At 41.4% G+C, this 14860-nt stretch overlaps 1 protein-coding gene across 1 annotated transcript in view; it reads right to left on the reverse strand.

The window, feature by feature from the left end:
- The window catches only part of LOC111874856 (protein O-mannosyl-transferase TMTC1-like), a 514456-nt gene that overhangs the window by 66207 nt on the left and 433389 nt on the right, over positions 1 to 14860 (reverse strand). The window contains exon 11 of the mRNA XM_023870706.2: positions 1866 to 2009. Within this exon, the coding sequence (XP_023726474.1) occupies positions 1866 to 2009 (144 nt within the window). The remainder of the gene's footprint in view (positions 1 to 1865; positions 2010 to 14860) is intronic.

A 14860-nucleotide genomic window follows, 5' to 3' on the forward strand; every position in this document is an offset into this window, starting at 1 on the left:
CAACGTTCTGGTCATCAAAGTTTCAGTATTATCTTCCCACCTATGGCCAGGCCTTCCTAGTGATTTCTTTCTTTTTGGCTTTCCCACCAAATCCTATATCCATCCCGCCTCCAATGCGTGCTACATGTATTGGCCATTCCAACCCCATTGACTTGATCATTATAAATACATCTGTAGAAGATTACAAGTTATGAAGCTCCTCATTACGTTGTTCTTCGAACCTCCTCTCACTCCATCCCTCTTCGGTCCAAATATTCCCCCTAGCACCCCGTTCTGAAACACCCGCAGTCTACGTTCCTTCCCTAATGTCAGAAATCAAGTTTCACACCCATACAAAACAAAAGGCAAAATTACAGTCTTATGTATTCTAATTTTTACGTTCTCAGACAGCAGACAGAAGACCACAGTTCTGGACTGAATGGTAGCAAGCATTGCCCGAGTTCAGTCTCCTCTTAGTTTCCTCCTGAATCAAATTTCGATTTTTTTTACTTATCGTTCTCAAATTTCTGAACTGTACGAAATTTTCAAAGAATCTAAAATTGTGCCTGTGCTTAACTAATTAAACACTCTACCATGAAGATGTATGGGGGAGTGGATGTATATATCTGCGTATTCTTGACCTCGGCAGTAGTTAGAGTTTAGCTGGCAGCTTCACTCCCCAAAGAAACTATTAGCTATATTTATGTTATGATTTTGCCTTGCAATCTGGTGATGAGACATCAACAAATACTTATGTAAGATTTGAGGTTTTCACGGCGGTCACTATGAAGAATGCCGTCTTCTGGGTTGTGGCGCCGTGCAGATATTGTGTTAACCGACGTTTCGGAGGAACGTATCGCCTCTATCTTCAGGGTAGAAGACAAAAGAAAATCCGTTTTTTTCTTCTACCCTGAAGATGGAGGCGATACGTTCCTCGAAACGTCGGCTAACACAATATCTACACGGCGCCACATCCCAGCAGACGGCTTTCTTCAACAAATACTTAGTTTTCTATACTTTACTTCTATATCAACGTCCTTGCTTGCGTCAAATACAACTTCTGTGTTTTCTCTATGGTATCTACGTTATCTCGAAATAGCTTTACATCATGATCACAACCCATACAGTATGTAAAAGTTTAATGCCTGCAGTTCTGTCGTTGTGCTGAAATTCTTGACGAAATATGGATTTAAATGGAGCTGTTTCCAAGCAGTCACATAACTGATCAGCAGTTCACTAAAATTAACCAAAAGCGCTTGTGAAAAATGAAGTATAATGGAAGTCAGTAAATAGGTCACAGATGGATATAAAAAGTAAAACATGTGATATTCGAACCTGACAAAAAAAATTATTTCTCGACATATCCGCCAGCAACACTGATACACTTATCCCATCGCTTTATCAGTGCGTCGAAACCCGCAGCATAAAAGTCTTTTGACTGTTGTCTTAGCCACTTTCGCACCTCCATTTCATCATCTGCGAGTTTCGAAAGTCTTCGAGAGAACTTCTCGACTCAGATGTGAACCTTTTTAGGCGACGAACACTTCCCACAGTAAACAGCAAATGTTTTTCTAAGAATATACTTTGCATTATGTCCTTCTGCCCACAAAAGACACAACAAAATGCTGCTCTTCCATAAGACATACCTCAAGCATGGTCGCCATTTTGACTACTGAAGCCAGCCTCTGAAAATGCGCATGCGCGTCTGCTACGTAGACTATCATGAAGCTGGACTGTGCTGCTACCTAGTGATACACACAGGAAACCAATTACGTCCATTACAGCTGTTCCACTTCCATTTGTGGCCTGTTTACTGACTCCCCTCGTATGCGTTCAGACAAGGGAAGTCTGAGATTGTGTTTTCTCATTGACTTTTTGATACTCACCGGTACACTTGTCCCAGGTTGTAGTGCGCATTCACGTGGTTAGGAGAGTACCGGATGGCGGCTAGGAAGTGGCTCTCCGCCTCGTCAGTTCCACTCATCAGAGTTCCCAGGTTGTTGTGGGCACTTGCGTAAGTGGGCCACAGTCTGCAGACCAACAAAAGGGAACGGAATTAGGTAAACTCCACGAAGAACCCTCTTTAAGGAGTTAATATTCGCCCAACTTGTCAAAAAACTACCTGACTACACGGTACTACGGCCCAGAATGCATTAGCCTTCATAGTTACTATAATGAGAACCTCAAATCTTTAAAGAAATGGGCCATCTTTTATGGAAACCGGAAATTGGTTATCTCGGGATTGCAGAGTTTTTAGACCTTGTCAATCGCCTAATATTCTGAAGAGAATAAACGCTTTGGAGAATGCATCTGTTTCCGTTCTCAGGTCAAATGGATGGAGACACCTAATGTGTGGGGTCCGTTGGAAAGAGTTAACCTCAATTATCACATCGTCCAGTGACAGGTTAGTTCTTTCTAACGGACCCAACGGAGTGGGTGTCTCCCACGAGAAGACTGAACCAGAGCTAGTTACCGGAACGTTGTGTTCTTTAAAACAGGGCTACCACACGATGGAAAAGTTAAAAAATCTCCGTAATCCAGAATGTTATACATTAGAGAGGTCGGACAAACCGAGTCCCTGCAGGTGATTCACGTGTTCACTCGGCAGACTTCAGCTCAATTCAGTCTTCCTTCTCCAGATAGTTTTCGGTATGTACACAGGTGTCCGGATGAAAGGTATCCAAAATAAAAAAAAATGTATACCTCGGAAACTAATTGGCATACACGTATCCGGTTCATGTCATCGGAAAGAAAATTCTTAAAGTTTTTTTTTTTAATGCCGGGCTTACGCGCAAGCGCCGCAAAATTTTTGCCACCATGTTAAGAATCACCTGGACGGAGAGATGGCTAGGAAATGGATCGGCAGAGATGAACCAATTGCTTGGCCTCCTAAGTCGCCAGATTTAACCCCGCTGAATTTTTTCTTGTGGGGTTGTGTGAAGAACACTGTCTACCAGGTTAAGTTCAAAGGGCTTCAACACCAGAAAGCCCGCATAAGGGACGCTGTGGCTACGGTAACACCAAACATGCTTCAAGCATGGATATTTGTCGTGCCACCAAGGGAGCCCACATTTAAATTTGAGAAAGTTAACGGAGAAAAAACTTCGATAGTTCCCTTTTGTAATTGTGTAACACATTAATGTGTATAATAAATTCTATCTGAGATATAATGATTTTATTTTGGATAACTTTCATCCGGACATTCTACTATATTATCACAATAGGCAAAGTACATTTGAACTTGCTCGGAATATCGGAATATGAAGATATATCAGGCAGAGCAGTGACTCTTTCTCAAGGCGTGTTTACATTAGCGTACAAGTTCAGGAGTCGAGGTTACATTTTCACTTAATGATTCGCTGATTGTAGGATTTATCTCACTGACACTGAGAATAGGGTTTAAGACTAAAACTGTCTTAAATGATGAAGCAAAGATATGTCTTTTCACTTCGGTGTACTGGAAACAAATTTTCGTGCTCTACACCAGCCGTCGATCATTATTTTAAACTTTCAATTATTTCTAATAGGTTGAAATCTATGCATGGGTGTGCCTCAAACAAATTTCACTAGTCAGTCAGACATATATGATAAACAATTTCCGATGTCAGAAAGTGATTCTTTGACATGAATAATTTTGCAGGCAGGAAATAAGGCTCACTTTAGGGCCGCTTGTTACATATTTCCAGAATTTAATGTGCTAGAAACACACTTATCCTTTTAAACGATTGTTTCGAAGTCACATCCGGTCAAGCTAAATATACGTGTCGCTTCTCAAGATAAATATTTCAGCAACAAAGCTTCCTCTGGGTTCCTTCCAAGTGTTATACATTTATGTCAAATGCTAAACAAAGGACCGGTGAACACTTGCTGGAAGTTCTTCCCTTCAAAGGGTGCAAGCTATATCCTGTTCATATAACTACATGAAATACTTCGCTTAAGTCTATTCAAAGAACACCGCCTACAAGACGCGGCAGATGATAGAAAATTTTACACTGTAAGGTCAAGAGAACTTTTAAAATTATACAATTTTTATAATGTTTGTAATAATTACATGTATGATGATTATAATAATTAATACTAATATGGACCGAAACATATAGCAGTTACTAAATAAAACAAATGTAAACAATTATATTGGTTTTATTATTACTTTTTTGTGCTGACGGCCAGAGTGCCATAAATCTATCCAAAAACCTTCCTGTAACAGAAAATCGCCGTCAATAATTAAAGATTAATAATATATTTGTATACAAAATACATCTATCTTAATACAACAGAATTAATATTTTAATTGCTATAACCCCCACCGATTTTCTTTAGAATATGCCATTAGGAAGGTCCAGGGAAACCAGGTGGGACGGAAATTAAACGGGACAAATCAGCTGTTGGCCTATGCCGAAGATGCGAATCTACTGGGTGATAATGTAGATACCATAAAGAAGAACACACACACTTTAACTGACGCAAGTAAAGAGGTTGGTCTAGAAGTAAACACTGAGAAAACTAAGTATATGTTGCTGTCTCGTCACCAAAATGCAGGGCCAAATCATGATATAAAAATAGGAAACAGATGTTTTGAAACTGTGGCACAATTCAGATATTCGGGAAAAACGATAACAGATCGAAACCTGATTCAGGAGGAAATTAAGAGATTGAACTGTGGTAATATTTGCTACCATTCAGTCCAGGACCTTTCATCTTCTCGTCTGCTGTCCAAAAACATAAAAATTAGAATATACAAAACTATAATTTTGCCCGTGGTTCTGTATGGGTGTGAAACTTGGTCTCTGACAGTAAGGGAGGAACATAGACTGAGGATGTTTGAGAACAGGGTGTTGAGAATATTTGGACCGAAGAGAGATAAAGTGACAGGAGGTTGGAGAAAACTGCATAATGAGGAGCTTCATAACTTGTACTCTTCTCCAAGTACTAATAATTAGAATTATTAAGTCAAGGAGAATGAGGTAGGCAGGGCATGTAGCACGAATGGGGGAGACGAGGAATGCGTACAGGATATTGGTGGGAAAGCCAGAAGGAAAGAGCCCACTGGGAAGACCAAGGCGTAGGTGGATCAACAATATTAAAATGGATCCTAGAGAGATAGGATGGGATGGTATTGATTAGATTGATCTGGCTCAGGATATGGACCAGTGGAGGGCTCTTGTGAACATGGTAATGAACCTTCGGGTTCCATAAAATGCTGGGAAATTCTTGAGTAGCCGCAGAATTGGCGGCTCCTCCAGAAGGGCTCAGCTCCATGTGTAAGTAAGTATAACCCCCACCGATAGTGTCTCCACCTTATCGCGGTGGTGGGGTTTGAGTGTTCCTGAGATCCTGAGAGCTATGCCGGCGGTAGCGTAGCTACTGGTAGGGTCACCCATGCCAGACAGGTAAAGGGGTAGGAGCCAGACGAAGAGGGACACCCTGGTCCTCCAGGTTGGGGGTTGGGCGTGAGGTTAACAACTCACACTGTAAAACCTAAATTATTCACAAACCAGATAATCAGCCTCGGAGATGAAGAATAGAGAAGAACGGAGGCAAACTGCTCAGGAGGCCAAAGCTCACCCTGAGCTGTAGCGCCAAGGGGAAGGAATTGCTGGAACACCATCGCCTGAAGCATTTGGAATTTGATTATCTTGTTCACAAGCGAGCCGGGGCATACACACACTTCATATGAAGAAGAGCTGACATTTGCAGCTGGGCTGGTTTTCGTCTAACGTGTATATCCACCTGATAATTGCCACTTAGTGACCGAAACGTGTTATGAGATTGAATACACATGTAGAATAAAGCTTGTGTGTGAAGGTGTAAAGTGATAAAATTAACTCCATAAAAGCAGGAATTAACATTCCAAAATACTGTAGAAATATCTGCCTTAAGAATCTGGGTTCGATTCTCAAATTACAATTACGTAGTTCAAAATCAGTGAACTGTTTAATTACTTTCTGGGACACTCATTAATGAAGTGGTAAAACCCACACACTCAGAAAATATACTCAACTTTTTTTTTTGCTAAATTTATATTCTTCTTCGCATTTATAAGCTCTTATCTCTATTGTACCATCTCGCCTCTTTCATTTCTACTTCTTTCTTTCTCATTCATTCTTTCAACGTTCCTTGTTTTCCTTTGCTATGACGGATGACATGAAGACCCATTCAGTCCGTAACATATTTCCACTCGCTTTTATACAGCAGTGGCGTATACCGTCTCCTCTGGGTCTCTTGTAATATGTAAGTTGCTTTCAGGTGTACAGATCTAAAAATAAAACTGTCAGGGAAGACCGGTACGCAGTTCCAGAGTGAAAAAAGATGGTATAAACCATGATAAGTAACCGTTCTCAGCAGCTAACGGCTGAATTTCTAATGCAGCACTGAATAATATTATTNAGGCCCTCAATACCTGATATTTCCCCCATCTACCAGACGCATTGGAAACAACTTGGGCGGAAAATGTGTTGCCTAATTTTGCTCAGAGGTCTCCTAGAGACAGGATCTTTTACCCACGGCTTAAAGTCCCTCCCGGAGGACTTGTTCCCTGAATTTTTCCGCCCTTAAAAATTCCACGATCCCCGCTGGGTTTGAGCCCGCGTACTTTGAGTCATGAGGTGGGAACGTTACTCCTAGACTACGGAGGCCGCTACTGAACGACATACAGTTATTGTGACGCGAATACTGGAAGGGGATGACGCGACAATCTCACAGATCGGAAATTAAACAATATAAAACAGTTTAATGTAGAAATAACTTAATTTGAAAGAAGTGTCAGTGTGAAATTGATTCAGCTGGCTCAGGATCATGAGCGCAGACAAGGTTACAAGACAAGGCTTCTGCTTTCGTGTGTTTTGTAAAAAAATATTAATTACAAAAAATACAATTATTAAAAATATAGAGCCGGGATAGCGCAGTCGGTATAGCGACTGACTACGGGCTTGACGAGCGAGGGGTCAAGAAAACGTGGGTCTATACATCCGCTCCCCCATACGTCTTCATGGCTCAGCGCTTAACTAGTTCATCATAATGAAACCTTTACCGTTTCTTACCTTATATTATTCCATACTGAATACTCTGGCGTGATTAGCAAAATGAATCTTAAAGTTTATAGGCAAATTTTTCTGACTGATCTCCCCACCCTGCAAACATGCCATGGAGGGATGAATATTCAACGTAAGATGTAAAGACGGGATCTTTTAAATAAAAATAAATAAATCCCGATGTCATAAAACGTAGGAATTTCCTGATTATCTGAGCAACAATTGTCTCCTTAAAATATTGCCTAGTCTACGGCGAAAATTACTTTATGCGTTAGAACTTGCATGATCTCCCTAGGAGCTCACTGGCACACATGACGGAAGAAAACGAGGGGAAAGGATTTTTAAAATGGACACCAAGTGAAAGCATCCGCCACTGGTGTACACCCCCGCTGACAGAGCTCTCACGGACGGCCCGTGGTATATCCCCTAACCCAAACGTACGAAGAAGACACCTGAAGTGTGAGCAAAACCGCAGGAGCATGACAGTACACGCCAGGAACGGGTGCCTTGCACTGCTTTCTGCTACACCTGCTGACCTGTAGTGGGAGTCGCAAAGATATTTCCAAAAAGCCCAGCTAGAACATTTGCTTATGAACTTGCCTTTAAGCCGTTTTAAGAATATTAACGATGGCCCTACAGTTGTGGGTCTCTATATGAAAACATACATGATGCTACAAGGTAAAACAGAAGGTAAAGTTGTCCCTGTGCTTAATTAGTTCAGCACTATGCCATGCATATATTGGGAAGTGGAGGTACAGTTCCACCATTCTTGGCTTCGGCACTAGACGGAGGTGAGGGCCTTCATGCCCCTGCCACTTTACACCCTGGGGAGAAGAGAAAAATCATGCACTACCGGGAATCGAACCCGGGCGGTCAGCCCGTGGCCTGTCACTATACTGAGTTGGCTATTCCGACTCAGGTGCCACAGTTAAAAATTGGTTTTTATTTTTTGATATGAGTATTTAGCGAACTTTTTCATTTTTCAATTCTTATTCTTTCCCGAAATCTAGGGTGAGGGGGAGAACTAATGCTTATAACTTGTACTGTCCCCACCCTATAACTCAGACGGACGCTTGACTGGCAGTGAAATGCATTTTGGTTGATTTCACAGAAAGTACATATTCATCGATTAACTGGTAAGACGAAATTAATAAAGGCTTAATTTCGAAAGATTAAGTGGGCAGAGCATGTAGCAAGTATGGGAGAAAAGAGGAATGCATACAGAGTTTGGTGAGAGGGTCACAGGGAGAGAGACCATTAGGAAGACCTAGACACAGGAGGAATATTAAAATAATCTTAAAGAAATAAGATGGGGTAATACGGACTGGATTCATCTGGCCCCGGACAGAGACCAGTGGCGGTTTCTTGTGAACACCATAATCCTTCGGATTCCGTAAAAATGTTAGGAAATTCTTGAGTAGCTGAGCGACTGGCGGCTTCTCAAGGACTCAACTTCATGGAGTTGATTTAGTTACTCAGTTTCAATGTATTCTAGGATGTAACGTCATGTAGCGTGGTACATTCATTTCATTACAGAAAAATCCTGAAAATTGAGGTAGTACCTCCCTCTGAAACGTCGATAAGCCTCTATCAGATTAAGTGGCATCACATAATAGAAGGCAGTAATTTTCATGGTAACCGCCGTGATAACCTAAAAACCCACATACGCCTTTATTTGTTAATGATTTCTTTCCTTTGTGGAATAAAATGTGAAGTTGTCCCTTAAGTAATCACTCATTAGTAAAGACGCATAGAGCCGTGGAGGTGCAGCTAAACTATATTCTTAACCTAGGCACTAAAAGGAAGTGATGGTTAGGATGAGAGTCCGCCCGTCTTATCTCCGGAATGGGTCCCAGAGAGTACAGACATAAAGATCTTGTCCCTGTCGAGGATCGAACTCCAATCGTACCGAGCAGGTTAGTGTAACGGTAACGTCCTAGACTTGTATTCGGGAAGTGCTCGGTTCGAATATCGACTTCGACATTGGTTATCCTGACTGAGATTGTGTGGTTTCTCAGTCCCGCCATGCAAATCCCGGAATATTACAACGACTGGACACGATAACTTCCTTCCATGTCCTTTCCAATTCATTATTTACTGATCACTATAAGGTTCTACAGTAACACAGAGAGATAGCTTACTCAATATTGCGTGTCGGCTGAGTGGATAACCATAGCAGAGACACTGTATTTACTGAGCTATCCCGGCTCCACTTTCCTTCTTGAGGTCTAGTAAAGGAAATTTTATGAACAGTACTATATTCTGGAAAGTGACACCATGTAGCGTGGTGGAAGTTTATCGATGTTTCGTAAGAACTTACTCCTTCCATCTTCATGGTCAAAGAATAAGCCAAACAAGCAATGGCTAGTTGCTTTTCATAACCACTGCCGTGAGAACTTCAAAACAAATAAAAACCAAATTTTCAGACTCCCAATTTGTAGACTCCCACAATTTAATGAAGTTGAAATGCGTTAATCATTATATATAAAATATTGTGACGTATAGATCAGTTGCTAGGTAACGACCGCGAAACAAACAACGAGACACCAGCCGTTGCCTGGTAACGGTTTCAACGGTGGACATTCCGCTTACTGTGGGTTTCCGAACCATCCTCTTGCCTCAGCTACCAGCTTCTCACAGCAACAGCTCACAAGGATTGAACGGCATCAGTCTTTTAACTCACTCACCAACCAACGTCGCTCAACTGCACTCCACTCACTAACTGAACTGAACTCAATCGGTCGAGTCATATAGCCTCGGAGAGGACCCACAGAGAACGCCATCTGCAACACCTTTTCTATTGTTGCGTAACGTCACCGCGCACGCGACGCGCTCCTCTGCTTCGTGTGTACGTGCCATTACGTATCAACTGGTCCACATGCTACAATATAAAGACTAAAACATTTCCTATTACGGTCATATTTCATGTACTGTATATATGTTACGCGTGATAGCTGTAGAGATACGAGTCTGTTCGTCATTAGGTTTACGTATAAACTGAACTAAATGGAACGAACACACGGCACGTACGAGAACAATGTTTACATGGTACTTTTCTGTCAGAGTGTATGTTGCTGAAATATATAGATGTAGGTGAGTATTGTTTTCAATGTACAGCCTCTCATACAAGATCACCAACAATACAACACGATTATGTCTGAGTGTTTCTGAAAAAGAGCATTTGCTAACAGCGAGGTGGAACAATTCAAGTACACTTCGCCCCACACGATGGGCAGACGGACACCATATTTCTATACCCACTCGGAACTAAAGAAATGTGGGGTATTTCAAACAAGAACATGAATCTCATATCAAAATTCCAGCCTTCTGAGTTCTGATTGTAGGCGGTCATAAATATTTCTCTGTTTCTATTTTCAGATTTGAAGGTATTCTCTGAACCAACGAACTTTTACCAGAAGATGCTGGAAACATGCTCCTTAGAAATGTTGGTATTCGCTTACAAGACTACACGGTATAACAACTCGGAGAATAAAAATCTGAAAACTCACGGCAGCAGAAATCTCGAAATTCACCTGAACTAGTCTTAATATTGCTTGAAATTCTTTTCATTTTCAGGAGCGAAGGGACATGCGGTAGCGTAGTTGGTCGAGACACTATGCTACAAGCCGGAAGGTCGCATGTTCGAGTCCCGATGAGGTGGATTTTTTCAATTCACCTAATCCTTCCAGCCGTACCATGGCCCTGGGGACGACTCAGCCTCTAAAAGAAATGAGTACCAGAAATTTCCTGGAGGGTAAAGGGCGGCCGGTGCGTGGGGCTGACAAACTTACCATCATCTGTGAGCCGATTGTCTAGAAGATGTGGGACCCGCAACCTCCGAGAACCCTATGGGCCTCCACGGCCTGTTACAAGGAAAACTTTACCTTACCTTTACCTTCATGGGCGAAACGTCGCAGTGCAATGATCATCACTGCTAATACACAATCAAAATTTTCCGATTCTTAACTCAGCCCTGACGCTGTTTTTCGTGTTTCTTCTGTTCCCAATTTTCTTGATCTTTTTATAGAGTTCATGTAGGCTAATGCTGGGATATTATTGTGGTATACAGACCGGTTACTAAGCGGTGACTTTGTAAACAGCGATCGTTTCTGGGCAACGGTTCGGTAAACACTTTCCTGTTGCTAGGCAGCAGATTCTTAATAATGTAACTGCTGGACTACAACAATGGAAACGGGTGCTTTCCACGTGCTCTGCGCCGAGATGTTATAATCAAGAGACAAACCCAGCGCAGTCTTTCTCGGGTCCGAGTCCCTTGGTACTCGAGACCATATATTACTGTCTCAAATTTTAGACTTCCCTTTTCGGGGGTGGCGGCGGGGTCGAATACCTCCACCGTGACCCTGCGAGTCGTAGGAGGCGACGAAAAGGGAAGTCTCAAATTTGAGAGAGCAATATATGGTCTCGAGTACCAAGGGACTTGGACCCGAGAAAGACTGCGCTGGCAAGGACCAGCAGCATATACAAAAGACATACCCGTCCTCTCGTCAGAGAGGGCGCCCACAAAAAACAAGACCGTAACTGTGAAACAGTAATAAATATTTGGTCATGAGCCCCAGGAGGGTGCTCGACACCTAGGCTTACTGACTGACTGGCCGTCAGTCGCAATGTGACTTTGACTTGACTTGACTTGAGTTGATAGTTCTATACGGGGGTCTGTGAGGATAGTACTTGAGCCGGAGGCAAAGCAATACCCATTGTTGGAGCCTTTGCCGGAAACGGCTAGTAAGAGACTGAGAACATTAGAATGTGTGCTTTAGCTAAAGAGCAATAGTGTTACAGTTATTTGTAGTTACGACCTGTAAATGTTCAATAAATCAATTCACCAATCCATACCCCGTCTATAATCACACATTCTACGTGACATTATGTTGAAACACGAGATGTCCAATTCCTTAAAAATATTATGTACTTAAAAATAGTTAAATAACTAAATAATTGTCGAATTTGAGGTCCTCACATCGGCGAATACGATTAATGTCACTTTCTGGGATTTTACACCGTGTAGCTCGGTAATATTTAAAATATGCTTTGAGGGAATGCGCTCTCTTCATTTTCATCGTCAAACAATAAGCCAAGCAACCGGCAGGAAGTAACAAGCAAGCAGGCTTCTTAGAGAGTTAATAAATACATCATCAATTATGTCTATCTTTTCTTTTTACAGAAAAACATGCTATATGTGTCAACCTCACAGGCCATTATCAAGTGATAGAGAAACTATAAAATTTGGCCGCGCCATAGCTCAAGCGGTTAGTCGCTGCCTTTCCACCGCGGCGGCCCGGGTTCGATCCTGGAGTCTGGTGATGTGGGATTTGTGGTGGACAAAGTGGCGATGGGGTAGGTTTTCTCCGAGTATTTCGGTTTCCCCTGCCAATCTTCATTCCACCAATTGCTCCACAATCACCCTCACCTATCATCTGGGGCTGGTACAATAGGCCAGAAGTGGCCGCAGTACAAGGGACTTAGTCCAACCCCACTACCAATAAAAAAAACTATAAAATTTATTATTGAATTCAAATAACATATTTTACAGTTACATTGCTGAAATATGGATTCAGTTTTAAAGAGGTTTGTACTGTATTACTTGTATATGATTTGTCTGTATATGTGATATGAATATTGTAAAGAAACGGTACGATAAAACGTTAAATTCATACATTAACTGGTAATGTACAAGTCGGGATAGCTTAGTCGCTACAGCAACGAGATACGGGCTGGACGGTCCGGGTTCGATTTCCGGTAGTACAAGATTTTTCTTTTCTCCACACCATCTAGCACGGCTCTGCGGTCCACCCAGTCTCCTATCCATTGGGTACCGGGAGCAATTCCCCCGGGGTAAAGCGGTAGGGACTGAAGTTTACCATTTACTTCCATCTGGTGCCAAGGTTAAGAATGGGGGAGCTATACCTCCACTACCCCATATGTCTTCATGACATAGTGCTTAAGTAGTTAAGCACAGGGATAACTTTACCTTTTACAAGTAATACAAAATAAATTCCGCATGTACTAAGAAAATAAGCGTGAGCACGAACGGTAATTTTTCTATACACTTAACCCTCGCTAATCCGGTTACAATTAATCCGAATCGAAAAATGAGAAATTTTGGATTTGAGGTTTTCACGGCGGTGACTATGAAGAAAGCAGTCTTTTGGGATGTGGCACAGTGTATATGTGGTGTTAACCGACGTTTCGGAGGAACGTATCGCCTCCATCTTCAGGGTAGAAGGAAAAATAAGAAAATCTGCAAGCAAAGAAACCGTGAGATCCGGTACAAGCAGACTGGTGCATTATTAAGTTCAGAAACAGGGACAGCTGCTGAGTCTTCTATCGATGAATAAAAGTATCGTTTTTTTTTAGTTTTTAAGTAAAGGCTCTATAGTGATTTTTTATTTATTTATTTTTATCAGCAATATTTATATCATTAAATTTTCCATTTATCTGTGTTCTAAGATTTTTTGTCCTCTAGGGTAGCTTCTGCTTCACTAATCCGGATTATCGCTTAATCGGATGACATCCCCCAAATTAATCCGGATTATCATGGGCTTACTGTATTTTAGTTTGCCATGAAAACATAATATTTTATCCATGTAGTCGCGTTGTTAAAGACGCGTGAATAATCTTCTCGTTAAAAAAGCAGGGAACAGAGTAAAATATCTATGATGAATAGTCGATAAAATAATACTGCAAACTTGTGAGGTGCCCACTGAGATGTATGACGTATCATACATGAATTTCCTATAGTAGTATGTGACGCATGCGTGGGGCTTTTTGTTCCAAAGACGAATATTATGGTGTAATATTTTGTTTGTTGCTAGGGATGTCCCTATTAATGAAAAATGGTTAAGAGATGTGAAGTAATCACTTAAGCTGTGTCGAAGAGCTATTAAACTAAATTTATTATTCATTAATTTGGTAATTACTAAACACAATATGACGTGTAAATTTTTAAAGCAGAGATCTGTGTTTTTGCTTTATTTTCGAACCTAAAGAGCTATTAAACTAAATTTAATATTTATTAATTTGGTAATTAGTAAACACAATATGACGTACAAATTTTTAAAGCAGAGATCTGTGTTCTTGGTTTTATTTTCGAAACTAAAGAGAAAGTCTCTATGTTCTTCCGAAATTTCCGTTAATTTCTACATGACTACATGGTGTCACAACTTCGAATATAGTACTCTTCAACCTAACAATCAATCAATCTTTCTCTGGGTTTATACACTCTTACAAAATCCTTATCCAAGCAGTGTTTCTTTTTATAGATCACTCCAGTCTTTCTCCCCCCTTTCCACTTCTCCTCTCTTATCTCTTCCTCTGTTGTTTGCTTGGAGTGGTTGGTAGCAGACGAAAGGTTTTAATGGCGTTGGTTCTTCTGTTCACAATGTAGGGGCCACGGAGAAGGCTGAAAGTTGCCACTGCCTACTGCCAACTGGACGTGACAACCAATTGTTATCCCGCCCTAGACAAGACAATAAAGATGGAGGAGTGTGATCCTCCCAGTTGATTCACGCGCTAAGACAAGAAGGCGTTGGCCTTACGACCCTTTGCGAACGTATTATTTCATCTCTTCACATCCATCTGTTTCTCAAACCTATACCATAATGGAAACACCAATATATCTTCCATTAACCAATTACAGCAATACCATGTCGTTACTGCATTTTATACAGCGAGTTTTCTAGAGAGCGCAGCTCTGAAGTGAACGTATTGAGTCCGCCCGACTCGAAAGGAAACCGTCCGACTCTTGGACCTGAACTTCTGGACGAATCCTTTAGTGGTTTTTGCTTTCTTTCGGGGAGTGATAGAATAAAATTGCTATTTTCTTGTAGCCG

The sequence above is a fragment of the Cryptotermes secundus genome, unplaced genomic scaffold, assembly GCF_002891405.2.
Source record: "Cryptotermes secundus unplaced genomic scaffold, Csec_1.0 scaffold160, whole genome shotgun sequence".
In the NCBI taxonomy this organism is placed as follows: domain Eukaryota; kingdom Metazoa; phylum Arthropoda; class Insecta; order Blattodea; family Kalotermitidae; genus Cryptotermes; species Cryptotermes secundus.